The sequence below is a fragment of the Choristoneura fumiferana genome, chromosome 30 (assembly GCF_025370935.1).
Source record: "Choristoneura fumiferana chromosome 30, NRCan_CFum_1, whole genome shotgun sequence".
NCBI classification, from domain to species: Eukaryota; Metazoa; Arthropoda; class Insecta; order Lepidoptera; family Tortricidae; genus Choristoneura; species Choristoneura fumiferana.
The window spans coordinates 2022226-2038357 of NC_133501.1; the positions used below are offsets into that span (position 1 = coordinate 2022226).

The 16132-nt window shown below is 39.2% G+C and overlaps 2 protein-coding genes across 7 annotated transcripts in view; one reads left to right on the forward strand and one right to left on the reverse strand.

The window, feature by feature from the left end:
* Invadolysin (leishmanolysin-like peptidase, invadolysin) overlaps positions 1–16132 on the reverse strand; it is a 108306-nt gene that overhangs the window by 5787 nt on the left and 86387 nt on the right. The window contains exons 6-19 of one of the 6 annotated variants that reach the window (XM_074110685.1): positions 10771–10897; positions 9986–10124; positions 8683–8820; positions 8293–8358; positions 7972–8095; positions 7306–7407; positions 5445–5626; positions 5048–5074; positions 4712–4735; positions 4415–4547; positions 3920–4079; positions 3415–3509; positions 2439–2510; positions 18–149 (exon numbers count right to left, since the gene is read on the reverse strand). In XM_074110685.1, coding sequence (XP_073966786.1) covers positions 18–149; positions 2439–2510; positions 3415–3509; positions 3920–4079; positions 4415–4547; positions 4712–4735; positions 5048–5074; positions 5445–5626; positions 7306–7407; positions 7972–8095; positions 8293–8358; positions 8683–8820; positions 9986–10124; positions 10771–10897 — 1521 coding nt within the window. Of the gene's footprint in view, positions 1–17; positions 150–2438; positions 2511–3414; positions 3510–3919; positions 4080–4414; positions 4548–4711; positions 4736–5047; positions 5075–5438; positions 5627–7305; positions 7408–7971; positions 8096–8292; positions 8359–8682; positions 8821–9985; positions 10125–10770; positions 10898–16132 lie in introns of all 6 variants that reach the window. The other 5 variants (XM_074110683.1, XM_074110687.1, XM_074110686.1 and 2 more) reach the window with 5 other exon arrangements.
* LOC141444918 (uncharacterized) overlaps positions 12681–16132 on the forward strand; it is a 21696-nt gene continuing 18244 nt past the window's right edge. The window contains exon 1 of the mRNA XM_074110690.1: positions 12681–12821. Coding sequence (XP_073966791.1) covers positions 12794–12821 — 28 coding nt within the window. The 5' untranslated portion in view covers positions 12681–12793. The remainder of the gene's footprint in view (positions 12822–16132) is intronic.

The following is a 16132-nucleotide window of genomic DNA, read 5'->3' on the forward strand; positions in this document are numbered from 1 at the left end:
TTAGATGACAGTCTTACCGCAAACTCTGCCCCGCAGACCTCTCGGCAGGGAGGGCAGACCACTCCCCCCTTGTGGAGCCACCCCCTTTTGATGATCCGCACCTGCTGCGCTTGCCCAGCATGGTAGCACGTGTACGAGTAGTTGCCGACCTGAATCACAAGATAATATGACTTAGATCTAGTGAAAAACATCATTTTGTAGGATAACTTCGTATTTATCTTGCTTTCAGTGAACTAAACTAAACAAACTAAGTAAATATAATGACCCGGATAACTCACGTCTTAAATCGAGTTTAGCTCGACATGTTTCGGGCTAATCCGTAGCCCTTCGTCTTCGGAGCAACGCGACTCAGCGGCTGCTGCAACACGCGCACTGCAGCAGCCGCTGAGTCGCGTTGCTCCGAAGACGAAGGGCTACGGATTAGCCCGAAACATGTCGAGCTAAACTCGATTTAAGACGTGAGTTATCCGGGTCATTATATTTAATATGAGTGAGTCTCACGGTAGTTTCATGTTCAAAACTAAGTAAACTTCAGTGAGTTAGTTGCAAACTTTAGCTTCAGTGAACTAAACTAAACAAACTAAGTAAACTTCAGTGAGTTATCGAAAATACAAACTGAGACATGGATGCACAGAAAAACCAGAAAAAGACAGGAATTTAGACACGAATTTCGACTCCCATTTCGGCTGGGTTCGATTCCCAGCGCTGGTCTCTTTTTCTGGTTTTTCTGTGCATCCATGTCTCAGTTTGTATTTTCGATATGGTTTCACGGGATACCCGTAAAAGTAACAAATTTGGAGTTGAAATAAAAAATACAAAAAGACTCCAAATAACCAATCATGGTTCAGTGAGTTAGTTGCAAAAAAGTTCGTATTTAACTTTTCCAACAAAATACGGTGGCAAAGCATTATTCAATACATCTGTATTATCCGCAGAGAAACGGCTAGATAGAGCGGTTAAACGGAATGATTCTCGTTTTTAGGGTTCCGGAGCCAAAATGGCAAAAACGGAACCCTTATAATTTCGCCATGTCTGTCTGTCTGTCTGTCCGTCCGCGGCTTTGCTCAGGGACTATCAATGCTAGAAAGCTGTAACTTTGCACGGATATATATGTAAACTATGCCAACAAAATGGTACAATAAAAAAATCAAAAAAAAAAAATTCTTAGTGTTACCTCCCTCTCCCATAGACGTAAAGTGGTGATTTTTTTTCTCATCCAACCCTATAGTGTGGGATATTGTTGGATAGGCCTTTAAAAACCATTAGGGGTTGCTATGACGATTTTTCGATTCAGTGATTTGTTTGCGAAATATTCAACTTTAAAGTGCAAATTTTCATTAAAATAGAGCGTCCCCCCCTCCTAAATCTAAACCAGTGGGTGGAAAAATTTGAAAAAATTCAGGATGGTAGTAAGTATATCTAACTTACAAGGAAAACTATAACGGTTAAGTTTGCTTGAGAATTATTAGTAGTTTAAGAGTAAATAGCAGCCTAAGGTATAAAATATACCTAAACTTGGAATATTCTGTACAAAATACGAAATCCTTAGAAAACTATTACTTAATTGTTTCGTAACGGCTACGGAACCCTATTTCGACACGCTCTTGGCCGGTTTTTTATGCTCACATCACGGCGAATATTCGAGCATTTTGACGTGTCAGTTAAACATCATTTCCCACGTTTATTAGCACAACGGAGGGACAAGTTGCAAGAATTTTGATCATATTTAGGGTCTGTTTCACCACCCATTGATCAATTTTAACTCACGGATAAATGTGATGCCGTCTTCGAACAAACAGAAAACAAACTAAAACTTGGAAGATTCCGTATAAAATACGAAATCCTTAGAAAAATATTAGGTACTTTATTTTTTCGTAATTGCTACGGAACCCTATTTTGGGCGTGTCCGACACGCTCTTGGCCGGTTTTAATAATACTTGCCGAAAAGGTAGTGAAAAAAAAAACTCCGCCAAACAATAATAATAAATATCTACCCGACAGCTTCTTATAGCTTCATTATCATGAACCATTACGTCTGGCGGGTGGCTGGGTGGCGTGACTGAAATTGCGGGATTTAGGAATTCCCAAGAATTGAAAATGAAAAAGTTTATTCCACACACAATATACATACAATTATTACTACTAAAACAATAAAAAACAAAAACATCAAAAATAAGCAAACAAAAAAATTACATCAGCGTCTTCACTTATGTTGTGCGACGAGCACCAGAGCAAAATTTCTGCATATCAACGGGTCTCTCTCTGACTCGACCTCGTATTTGAAATTTTAAGAAATTCGCATAATCATTTTAGATACACGTCTTAAAGTAGATACTCCAATTTTTCATATACTTTATATACCAGGTTGAGTCAGAGATCCATCGATATAATATTTGACTATACCAACTAAAACTATGTATGGTGTTGCCAACACTTACCACAATATGCAGTCTTCCACTCTCGCACTTATATTTGTAGCAACCCGATCCCCAGTGTTGCCACTCTCTTATCTGAAAACAATAAGATTTTGGTACAACGTACTTCTCTAGTTCAAATTTTGGGATTTTATAATGGAATATACCTAGGTATAAGTAGATTATGTGTTATAACAAAAAAAATACCAGTCAAGTGCGAGTCGGACTCGCGCACGTAGGGTCCCGTACCATTATCTAAACAACATTACACATTAGCAAAAAAACACGTTTGTTGTATCATGTATGGGAGCCCCCCTTAAATATTTATTTTTAATTTATTATTTCTTTTTAAAGTGAATATACGACTAAATATTCTATGAATATTCCAAGCGTCTATCTGTTGCCGTTATTAATATCGAGCAAAATACGGCAAAAAAATCACGTTTATTGTATAATAATAAAAAGTAATATAATAATCCATTTATTTTAATCAACAGACAGACTCATACATGTTTGCCGTTAGTAAAATCTTAAAAGCTAACGTCCACTTGCAGGCTTTTTAATCTAGGTTTAATTAAGTGGTCTTAAGTCCTGTCAGATCCATACAAGAACTGTCAGTTTAAGACATAAATCGAAATTTAAAAAAACCTACAAGACGTCTCCTAAGTGTTAGTTTTAAATAAGAGCCCCTTAATTTATATATTTTATTCTGGTTTTAGTATTTGTTGTTATAGCGGCAACAGAAATACCATAATCTGTGAAAATTGCAACTGTCTAGCTATCACGGTTCATGAGATACAGCCTGGTGACAGATGGACAGACGGACGGACGGCGGAGTCTTAATAGGGTCCCGTTTTTACCCTTTGGGTACGGAATCCTAAAAAAAAACATCCATCCGTCCAACCGTACTAGCGTGAAGGAGTAAGACAGATTCTATCATGTCTAAAACAAAATGAACTTGGATAATAATACCTATACAAGTATACATATCATCACCGACCTGTCTACATGATTTCTGTTCCCACACTCGATCGCTGTGGTCGAAACATTTGGAGTGTGCACCGTAGTTCTCCAAAGCGAAGTTAACATCAGTCTCTGTAAAAAAAATAGATTTTGGTAAAAATTTCATTTTTAACAGGAACAAGGTTTTTTTTGCTGACTGTACTTTTTGTTGACTGTACTTGTATTGTCACCCAAACTACATTTGCATACCAAATTTCAAGTCGATGCCATTAACCGTTGAAGAGTTCTGGCCGGACTACCAGGATGTCACTACCAAATTATTGTATTGTCACGCAATTCACATAAGTAAGTATACCAAATTTCAAGTCAATCCAACTACTGGAAGTTGGTCGAATTTAACTTGCAAGATTTGATTACAGACAGACAGACAACGGGACAGGTGAAACTAAATAAAAGCTTGTAAATATCAGGTACCTGACAAAGGTTCTCTGGTCAGTAGAAAAATAAATAAAAGGGATACAATGGGATAGCTATAATCTTACTAGGCGTGTTCTCATCATATTCGCATCGACTCCCGCGTATCAGCACGCTTTTGTGACGCCATGTGAACTCCTGAAGGTAGGGGCAGTAGTCAGCCAGGGAGACGGAGCCGCCGTAATGGGCCTCCTGGCCGGGGGGGACGTTAGGGAGCGTGTCGAAATGCTGAAACATGGGCAAACGATTATTAGGTAATTTAATTTTTCATCATCAGTCCACTACTGAACAAAGGCCCTTAGAACGCCACAATGAACGACAACTCGCCACTTGCACCCACCGGTTGCCCACAATTCTCACGATGTCGTCAGTCCACCTAGTGGGAGGCCTGCCAACGCTTCGTCTTCCAGTTAGTGGTCGCCACTCGAGGACTTTTCTCTCCGAACGGTTGTGTTCTTTGAGCGATGTGGCCTGCCCATTGCTACTTCAAAATTCCCATTTTTTATATCGAATAGTATAAATTGTGCCGACTCAGCATATTATTGCGGATGTCTGGTAAATACCTGATAAGCACGTGGCAGTATGTTGTCATGTCGGACCAGATTGCAGAGCACTACAGCTGTGCGCTTTGTGGAACATTGAGTCCTCAAGGGATTGCCTTTGATCCTTTCACAATATGGCGCCGGGTTTTTCCGTCTGAAATACAATTTTATAGGTTAAAATAGGTCCTTCAACAACAAGGTATATAATAGTATTGCAAACTAAATGACTAGTATCCGCTTCGTATTTATAGACGTCACCCTAAAAGAATAAACAAGTTTTATGATTAAGTTGAAGCTTTTGATACTAAAATAACTTACTCATCTGCATCTTTTCCGTCATAGCTTGTAAATATAAATAAGTAAATGCATAAATAACTTAGGCATATTTTATAATACTACGCTTCTCGAACAAAAAAAAACAAAGTTTACTCAGTTATTTCTCGGAATAAAATATGGAGTCGCTCAAGGCACTAACCTTGGAAACATTTTCTTAATCCTTTATAGAAACTCATTGCAATAGAGACCAAAACAAACAGTAAAGGACATTTAATTTAAAGACGAAAACTATAATAACTATTACAGGTACAAAAACAAAAAACAGGACTCTCACAGGGCCAAATATAAACAAACAAACACACATAACATATGACTTACTCGGAGGTCGTATTGTCCTTGGTTTCGCTTGAAAAAGAGAAAAAAATATGAATTGTAGTCAAAAATCAATCAAAACCCAGAACTTTCAACTGTTAGGGTGCCCAACAGTTAACGGAGATTTATCACAAATGAAAAATAGCTTATCACAGATTACACGAGCTTGCCAAAGGTCAGTGTTGTAGAGTCACTAAATTCACGGTTATAAATGGAAATTAGGTTTGTAAACATTTATGTGGTCACCAGGAAGGTTACAATTATCACAATTTACAAGAGAAGTCAAGACTGTTCCAAGTAATGTCCGAGTTGTACCTCAACCTTTAAGAAGCTAGGGGGTATCTAATTTGTTCTTTAGTCAAGATAGTTCTAATTCTAAATAATGCCAGGGTTGTACCTCAACCTTTGCGTGTTGAGCCACTGCTTGCATGATGTGGTGGCGAACCCGCAGCCCAGCCCGCGTCCCCACGCCAGGGGGGCCGCCCGGGAGTACTCCGCGCGGTACCAGCCTGTGTCCTCCATCAGAGCGAAGGTGAGGCGGCTAAAGACCGAGTTTTGGGTGTGGGTGCCTGTCATCGCTTCGTTCTGGAAGTAATTTTACAGGTTTTATATCTTGCCGTGTACTGAGACCTGTTCTATTCTATACTTCGTTTTTTAACATTAGAAAGAATGTAGGCGATGATGACGTGTATTTTTTTGAAAAACAATTTTGAAAAATAAATTGTTTGATTAGGTTAGGTTAGGGTATTTCCTAATAGCAAAATTTCCATTCGCATTTTTTCCAAATACTTATTTTCCAATTTTAATCGACGCAGAAACACAGGTAGGTGTACTCGTAGGTTATGTCAAGTTTGCATCAGCCCTAAGGGCCAAAATCACACAAAAGTAGGAGCTCCGCGCGAGCGGAGCTCCGTCGATACTGTTTTTGTGTCGATTTAAGTTGGGGAAAAACGAGATTGTGAAAATAAGCTTCAGTAAAAACGATAGTGGGGAAAAAACAAAAGTTCCGTACAAATCTAACAAATCAAACCGACTTTAATGTACAGTCGCCACGCCATCATATATTTCGGAACGGCCAAGGTGATCAAAAATATCGATAAGTACATGAACTCTAGAGTACATGTGCCGTTATTTTTGACCACCTTGACCGCTCAGAAATATCTCGCACCTTTAAAATTAAATTGAAATAATTAGAAATTTTCTCATTTAAAAATTAGACCATATTGTGTTTTATTTAAAGTTTATGTCGGAAATCTGAATATTTCGAATTTAATTTTAAAGGTGCGACTGATGGCGCCTGTATCTGTTTAAGTTCATAAACTCCAGCCATAAACAATACAGTCCTTGTATATGCATGTAAATTCTTTATTGTCCATCCATCCCAGCCTATATACGTCGCACTGCTGGGCACAGGCCTCCTCTCAGAACAAGAGGGCTTGGGCCATAGTTCCCCACCGGCCCCAGTGCGGATTGGGAACTTCAGGTTTGTACAGGTTTCCTCACGATGTTTCCCTTCACCGCAAAGCTCGTGGTAAATTTCAAATGTAATTCCGCACATGAATTTTGAAAAACTCAGAGGTGCGAGACGGGATTTGAACCCACGATCCTCTGCTAGAGAGGCGATAGGTGAAACCACTAGGCCACCACGGCTTTTCCACTCTTTATTGACGACCGGATTGCTAAGTGGTTAGAGAACCTGACTCCGAAGCTTGAGGTCCCGGGTTCGAATCCCCGGCCGGTGCAGATATTTGTATGAATAATACGAATGTTTGTTCTCAGGTTTTGGATGTTTAATATGTATTTAAGTATGTATTTACCTATATAAGTATGTTTATCCGTTGCCTAGTGTCTATAGTACAAGCTTTGCTTACTTTGGGACTAGGTCAATTGGTGTCAAGTGTCCCATGATATTTATTTATTTATTTATTGTACAAAATATATAAACACAATTGACAAACGTTGAGATACATGTTGGTTAAAAAAAGTCACTACTTTGTAAAAATTTCGTATCTAAAATCAATATGTCAACAAAATTGAACCTTGACACAATGTTCATAAGGTTCACTATGAAAAAATATCTATTTTAAGGTACGAGATCCTTACACTTTAATACTTTGTCACTTTGGCCTTCTGAAAATTTTATACAAAAGTTCAAACAAAGTAAAATAATTAAGTATTATTATTATTAAATATATCTTTGACCTCGACTATTATACAAAGGCGAACTTATCCCTTTAAAGGATATATTTATTCTCTTTACTAACCTCGAACAGCCTTTTCTCCCAATGTGTAAGAGCAGTTCCATCCCCACCCTGGTCTTCCAACTCGGCCCCCTCCAGGGTAGAGCAGTTGAAGTGGTCACGCACCTTAAGAGAACAATGAGATTTGAAATGAGAAACACAACTTTAAGTTAGCCTTGTATTGTACCCTAGTATTTTAAATCTGATAATTTGTGACATCATCACCAACACATAGCAAGCAGTACAAAAAACAGGTATATACACAGACTTGAGGTAAGCAATAGGCGGCCTTATCGCTTCAGAGCGATCTCTACCAGGCAACCTTTACAATGAATTTACATTACATTACAGCAATATCAAGAATACATAAACATTTATACAATACACATACACAACAAATCCAAATAGATATGTTACATTACTTATGTCTTAGTATTTCATTTTTTCTTATTGAATTTTCCGACACGATTATTATTAATTATGTACGTCGTTAGTCGTTAGGCACAACATACAGGACTATTTTAATTTTACGTGACATCTATGTATATTTATTTGTAACTACTCGTAATGTTACACATTAATATATATTTTAAAATGTACAGTCAAAAGCTTGCATTAGTTAAAATGTCATTTTCAAAAAAACATATTTCTTACAGGACTTTAGAGCTCTTTAGAGAGAAGTTCTCTCACCTCTTTCACCACTCTAGGAGTGACGATCATGTGGAATGTCCTCTCCACGTAGCCCCCCCTAATCATCCACTTCTTCCTTGTGATGTTCCTCACCACGCGGTCAGACCATTTGTGGATCTGGAGCCTGCAACATTAAACGAGTTTCTTAAAATTGGTTATTGCTTATTGATTAATTTGTGTAATTAGGTAGTCGGGTAGTTTGTATAATTGGGTAGTTGGGTAGTTGGGTAGTTGGGTAGTTTGTGTAATTGGGTAAGCCCTAAGATGTTGTAAACGTGAAATTTAGCGTTGCAAATGAGGATAGGAGGGAAAAACACTTACTCTTCGTCTAACGGCGGGTTGCCGGTGTCAGGTCGTCTCTCCATCAAGGGTTCACCGTTGTCATCTCTGGAATTAAAACCAATATTATTTTTCTATAATAAATATCATGGGACAATTGTTGACACTAATTAACTTGACCCAAACTAAGTAAAGCTTATGCTACGGGTACTAGACAACGGATAAACATACTTATATAGATACAAACATTCGTATTATTCGGTTTGCGATGGTACATACACGTACTGTAAGTATTTACGTACGTATTTTCATACTGTAAGTTTTGCTCGTTGCAAAAAAATCTTGTTAAAATAAAGCTGGCAATCCAAAATGGGCACCACATCATTCTAGGGTGGGCATCTCCCTAAACAAATATAGTAAAGCAAAGTTTACCTGTAGAAAGCGAACAGCGACACGCTGAACCCTAGAGCGTGCAGCATCTCATGCTGAACCGTTGACAGCAGGCTCGGCAGGTCCCTGTACTTGGTGGACAGCTCCCCGGGGCAGAAGTTGGCGTGCCCGGCCACTGGCCTGGGGACAAAAACAAGGAATCGCAATCATCGTCATCAAATCAGGACGGGAGCCGGGAGGATAGAGGGGGAGGGGGACAGGGGCGTACGTAGCTAGCTAACCGAAGGCGTAAACTAGTAACAACAGATAAATCTTACTAAGTACCGACCGAAGTATAAGTAGCCGTAGGGTATGAAGTCCGACAAAGTGTTCCTTATAACAACAGATCAAGCTTACCGATCCAAGACGTTCCTTGCTTGCAATGTGAGGCGTAAGTCATTGCCAGTGCCCCCACTGCAAGTCTTCAACGCCCAAAGAGCAAAGTCTTTGGTCTAGCTAGAGAGAGAACTCGCATGGCCTCTCCCACACAAGCTTATTGGCGCTCTCCTGCTGCCAACGAGACTATCCGACACAGAACTAAGGTCATCGACATAGCTCAGAGAATTAGCAAGTTGAAGTGGCAGTGGGCTGGTCATATCTGTCGAAGAACCGACTACCGCTGGAGTAAACGAGTTCTTGAGTGGAGACCGCGTCTTGGCAAACGTAGTGGTGGACGCCCTCCGGCCAGGTTGAGTGAGGATCTGCGAAAGGCTGCTAGGGATAGCTGAGGATAGGGCGCAATGGTGCTCTTTGGGGGAGGCCTATGTCTAGAAGTGGACTGCTATAGGCTGATTGATGATCATGATGATGAATGCCCCCCTGCAAGTCTTCAACGTTCACAAGGGTACTGTAGGGACTAGGCTGTATACCGCTGGCAGGTGGTAAAACTGACCACCTGGCAGGTTAGATTAACCTAGTTTTGTATAAAAGGTTAGGATTTTTATATTGTTTTTCTAGAATTTGACTTTAAAACCGATTGACAGCGGTATACATGCCGGGAGAGCAGATTGCTCCCGATAGCCTAAGCGGCTGGTGCCATTTTATGTAAATCTATTTATAAGTACTACCAAGTTCTAAAATAAAATATAATTAATTAATGATTGAAGAAGTTATTTATTTTTCATAACAGTTTAAAGTCACGCGCGTTGATCCCCAGTACCTAAGCTCTCACCAAGTTACAGTCCCCACAGTACACACACCTAGAACCTCAGGGTACAACTTATGGTCTAGAGAGAGAGAGTAAAAGGGAGGGAGGGAGGGAGAGAGAGAGATATTTCTGTTGTAGCCTCTCTTCACAAGAGCTTACCGATCCAAGGCGCTCTCTTGCTGGCAGTGCGATGCGTATGCGACGGTGAGACCGCGGCTACAGCGTTCCGTTTCTACAGCGCTCACGTACAGCACGAAGTCCGAGTTCTCCACGCCGATAGAGTCGTCTTCTTCAAACACTGTAATTGTATTTAACATTTCTGTTAATAAAGACGCAAGTAGGATGAATAGATAGCCGGCCTTAGTCATTTAGGAGCCTCGAATATCCTCGAATTGCCATTTCCGCTGAGGCACATAATATAGTGCTTTTCTCCAATAATGCTAGGAAATAAAACATTTTTTTTTAATATTATATTTACTTTTGTTACCTTTTTTCGGTTAGGTACTTGAATTGTGCTTGAAGTTGAAATAAAAAAAAAAGTTGTGGTTCTGTTTGAGACATTTTTAATTATGCTGTTTCTTCCTAAATTAAATCTTGGTCTAGGAGTTTAAAAAAAATTGGTACATGGAATTTAAACACTATGAATATTTGGCTGTTTGGATTGACTTATCGTAGTCCAAACGTTTTTTTTTATATATGATAGGGCGAAAACGAGCAGGCAGTTCAACTGATGGAAAGCAATCACCGCCGCAATTAAAAAAGGTAAAAAAAACTACAGTACCTAATTTATTATACAAATTTCCCGGCCACTGAGGTAGGGCAATAATGTTTTTTTTATTTGTGTCAGTCTATAAGGAAGAACTTCGCGTACTGTTTTTGCGTCAGTTAGGCGGATATTTCCGAGTACATTGAAAAAAAAATATTTCCTTCCTTTCTATCGATACCTGTCTCCTCCCCGCCTTCACTCAAGGCGTTCTCTGTCAGCTCTGTGGCGTCTTCATCCTCGATAGTGACGCGGCGGCGAGGCAGCGCGCGGCAGTTCTGACCAGTGCTGTTGCAGACGTAGCATGGCTGCAAAATAAGTAAATATATAATACTAGCCTGTAACCCGCGACTCCGTCCGCTTAGAATTTGTTTATCGCTATCCCGCGGGGACTATGCAACTTTCCGGGATAGATACTATCATATGTGCTTCCCCTGACTCAAATTATCTAACAGACGTGATGAGGTAATAAACAAACAGACTAACAAAATTTCGCATTTATAATATTAGAGGGGCTTGATAAGGAAACTATGGGGCGGAAGAAAATTTTGCCGCCCTCTTGTTTAGGTTTTAAAAAACCGGCCAAGAGCGTGTCGGACAAGCCCAAGATAGGGTTCCGTAGCCATTACGAAAAAAATCAAGTAATATTATGTGCGTTATAACACAATTAAAACACTTACTACAGTCTTAAAATCTATTACCAGAAAAAGAGCGTATCTTCACGGTTCTTACGTCCTTTTGTTGAAAAGCGCAGTTTTACGGCAATAACTCAAAAACGGTATATTCGATCATGATGAAACCAATTTTCGTTGAAAGTATTTATAAGGCGCTACCTTTCCATATTTTTTGGACAAACGGTCTACAAGATAGAGGGGGGGAGGGGGGCACAATTTTTGCTACTTTGGGAGCGATTATTTCCGGAAATCTTCACTTAATCAAAAAAATTTTTGAGAAACCTTACTATCTTTTCAAAAGAGCTGTCGAACTATGTGCCACACGTTGATGCGAGTTATAAAAACAAAAACAATTTCTGTTACGGTATGGAGTGCTATAAATATTTATTTTTGTAATTTAACTACAAAACTAAATAGCGGGTTTGACAAGACATCTGTACTCCAAATTTCATTGATATACATCTTGTAGTTTTCGAGTAAAATGCCTGTGACATACGGACGGACTTGACGAAATCATAAGAATCCCGTTTTAGCCAATTTGGCCCCGGAACCCTAAAAACCATAGTACCTATACAAGATGCCACGGCATTATTGTATCATTCAATTATAGAAAGGGTACCCCAATTTCGTCACAGCATAAGTAATGGAAAATTTCGTGCTCATTCTAAACGGTCCGAATTCCTAGTGCGAAAAAATTGTGAAATATATTCATCATCATCATCATCAGCCTACAGCAATCCACTGCAGGACATAGGCCTCTTCCATGGCGCGCCACAACAGTCTGTCTTCAGCCCCTCGCATCCATCCGCCGCCCACGACCCTCTGAAGGTCGCCCGTCCACGTGCCTAAGGACGCCGTACACTACGTTTTCCCGTCCGTGGCCTCCATTCGAGGACTCGTCTGCGCCACCGTTCATCGGTCCTGCGACAGACGTGGCCAGCCCAACGCCACTTCAGCGAACTAATTCTTCTAATATCTAGATATTATTCAGTATTAAATATTTATTATGGAATTTTGCCGTCCCTCAAAATTGCCGCTCGGGGCGGACCCCTCCCCGCACCCACTACGCTACGTCACTGACTGGAAAATACCCCTTTGAGGGATAAGTTTGCCTTCGTACCTCTCCTTCTCTTGTTAACTGTTATTTTTATGTGTTTATGTACAATAAAGAGTTATACTTATAATCCCACTAACATTATAAATGTGAAAGTTTTTAAGTCTGTTTGTTCGTTTGTATTAAATAGTAAGATATGTGTAGGCTGGACGACAATGTAAATACAGTCGACAAAAAGTATAGTCAGCAAAAGCTTCAAATAAAAATGTTAGTTTTTAACAAAGGAATGTTACAAATAATTTCATTTATTAGCATTTCCATTTGGCGAATGTAACTCAAATGGTAACTGTTTCCTTTTAAGTCACATACATATATAATCCATTTATGTATTACTCAACCCTATAAAAAGCGAGTAAATAATAAAATACGTATAAACTGTGGGCCATAAAAAGAATGTACTGCAGAAAACGAACACTATGTTATCAAGAACAGCAATTTTTATCGGTAAGATATATATATATATGTATTTCTAAGAAAATAGCGTGCATTGATAAGATTAGTGACTTCTAATTGTTATTAAAAAAACTGCGTAAATAATTAAACGGATTGTTCGAGATGAAAATGATCTATTATGTAAGTAGATATTAAAAAATGTCGTGGAAGTAAAATTTTGGGTAGGTAAGTATCTGGTCGAAACTTTTTTGAAAAGGGATGAGGAGCCGCGTACACAAGTAACCAGTTTCGTAACCAGTTGCGAAAAACGGTCTTGCTCGAAAACGGTTGCGAACGAAAACTACTTTGTTCTTATACAAAACCAGTTAGGTACGAACGAGCACTTTGTTTTTGCCTTAAAACTGTATTTGTACCTCGTAAAATCATACATTTACCCCACAGATATGGATTACACTAGATTACGCAAATGCATGTACTTCGCGTGTCCGAACCCCGACCAAACGTCGGGGTTACTGACCGCTAACTGACTAATCATGACTAGTGAAGTGACTGACTCGAGCCCCACGGCGCGGGCTGGCGGCGCATTTGAATCGATTTTGCGCGGACATCGGGGAATTCACATCGCTAATTCGCTCTTGAGACGTCATAGTAGATATTTTACATACAGATTGAGGTGTTTGCGTTATCTAGTATAATCTATATCTGTGATTTACCCCCTGTCGGATAAATGTGATGCCGTCTCTGTTTGTTTTGCTCGGATAGACGGAGACGGCATTACATTTATCCGTCAAATAAAATTAATCAATGGATGGTGAAACAGCCCCTACCTAAATAGGTAACGCAGGAGACATAACCTAGGCAAAACAAAAATTGATTGACCCAGATATCTGATACGACTCTTATTCTAGCACCGGTAGGATGTGTCAGATACTTTTGCACGTACAGTCACCAGCATTAATTTCTGCCACAGCGGAGCGTGCAAAAAATATCTGACACGTCCTTCCGGCCCTAGAAATAAAGTCGTATCAGATGTTTATGCACGCTTGTTGTGTCAGATATTGGCGCTGGTGACTGTACAACTATGGCAGATATTAATGTAGGTATTAATCCCTTGAGTACAGTCAATATCAAAGTCATTAAACTGATCAACATTTCAACACTTGATTCTCAGTTTCAAGTGTTTTTTAAATCGTCTGCTTGTAATGATTCTTTGATTAATCTTTATCTTATTACTTTGCATTTTTACCGTGCCCTCACGTTTACTGATAAGGAATATAAAGTCGAATTTGTTTACGACTAGACTTTAACTGCGGCTTCGCTTATCCTTAGATAAATTGAAATTCGGGGGTTTCGAAAAAATCCCGTGCGAATACCGAAAAATTAGATTATTGTCTACATCAGGGGTGCCCAATGTCGATCGCCACTATTAGTACAGTCGATCGTGGCAAGGCAATAGTAGATTATTGTCGTGGCCTGGAAGTAGGCAATTGCTGGCTGAGTATGAGAATTAAGCGGACGAGCTTGCGAGTCCTTTAACTAATACGAAGCCAGCAATTGCTATTCCAGCCGAGACTGATATAAAGATTTTCTCAAAAATGGTGAATAATTCTGAAATAGAATGAACTTTTTCTCAAAATATTATAACATTTAATTTTATTCCAATGTTTTTCTTATGCTTTCCCGCCTTTTTTTCATTAAAAATAAACTGCAGGTGTATTATTCCACCGAAGTAACCGAAGACACCACAAGCTGTTTCAAACCTAATAAAAAAAGTCCGGAGTTTTAATAAAATATCTGATACCGCCCATTAGACTTGGCTGTATACCTACGACTTGTGCAAACATTTCCATGGCTTTTTTAACTTAAAAAAAATGTGACTGATTGCAGGCGTGCTAAGTTATTACTGCCGAGCTAGCGCGCCTGCAATCTTTCTAACTTTTTAATGACCATAAACTATGCACTTAACCTTTGATATGTAAAGAATAATGCAACTTTTATGCTGTTCCATTTAATATTTCAAGAATTATGTAATTGGTAGATCGCACAGGGTTTCATCAGTAAACAGTAGATCTTGGCTCTAATTTAAGAGCCATAAAATAAGATTTCTAAACTAGCGGATGAGATTTAGAAGAACAATCTTTAGCATCATACTAATATTAGGTATAAACGCAAAAGTTTGTATGGATGTTTGCTACTCTTTCACGCGAAAACGGCAAAACGGATTTGAGCATCATTTTTAGGGTTCCGTTGGCACCCTTTGGGTACGGAACCCTAAAAATGATATTATTGAGACTCCGCTGTCTGTCTGTTTGTCCGTCCGTCCGTCTGTCACAGGGCTCTATGTCTTGAGTCGTAATAGTTAGACAGTTGAAATTTTCACAGATTATGTATTACTGTGGCCGATATAACAACAAATACTAAAAACAGAATAAAATGAATATTTAAGGGGGGCTTCCATACAACAGACGTGATTGTTTTGCCGTTTTTTCCTTGATATTAATAGCGGCAGCAGGCAGACGCTTGAAATATTCACAGAATCTTTAGTTGTATAATCACTTTAAAAATAAATAGTTAAATTAAAATAAAATAAATATTCAAGGGGAACTCCCATACAAAAACTTGTTTATTTGCCGTTTGGTAAAGATTGACTGGTAGAGATCCCTTAAAGGAACAGTCCGCCTTTGTACAAGTATCTCAAAGTTTGTCAATTGTATTTCGTTCCTTTTCTTTTGTACAATAAAGAGTTTACCTACATACTTCACCCGCAGGTAGGTAAACACTGGTGTAATATAGTACAATGAGGGCTATCGTCTATGAATTCGCCGCTGGAGGCGCTAGTGTAGCGAGAGGTCTCCGAAATGTCAAATGTCACTATTTTTGGGTGAGCTACGCGGGTTATTAAAATTCGATAATTTTGAGAATATTTTGCAATGCCTGAAATTCATTATGGCAAATATGCGTTACGGGGCAATGAATGTCTGTGTTTTGAGACAGTTTTGTTTTTAGGAAACCTTTGTCCTCCCTTTTTTCCGAACAAACCGGACTACGCAACACTGTGGCATGATCGATATTTTTACGGTACGGTTTCAAGGTATTACATATGATTTAAATGTAAATTTTGTTTTCACGCCCGTAATAACAAACTAACCACTACAGTTCAGGCAGGACCTTTGTCTACAGTGGCGCCAACTGGTGAGCGCGAAAACGGTAGCCCTCATTGTTAAGATTCCTGCTTGTAGTAAATTAAATCTTCATATCTCCAACATTTTCTAATACCCTTTTGACGTCAGAATCAACTTCTTCGCAATCTTTTGAAGCCGCATAACTTTCCGCTGCCAGTAATTGCTATCTTTAAGGTTTCT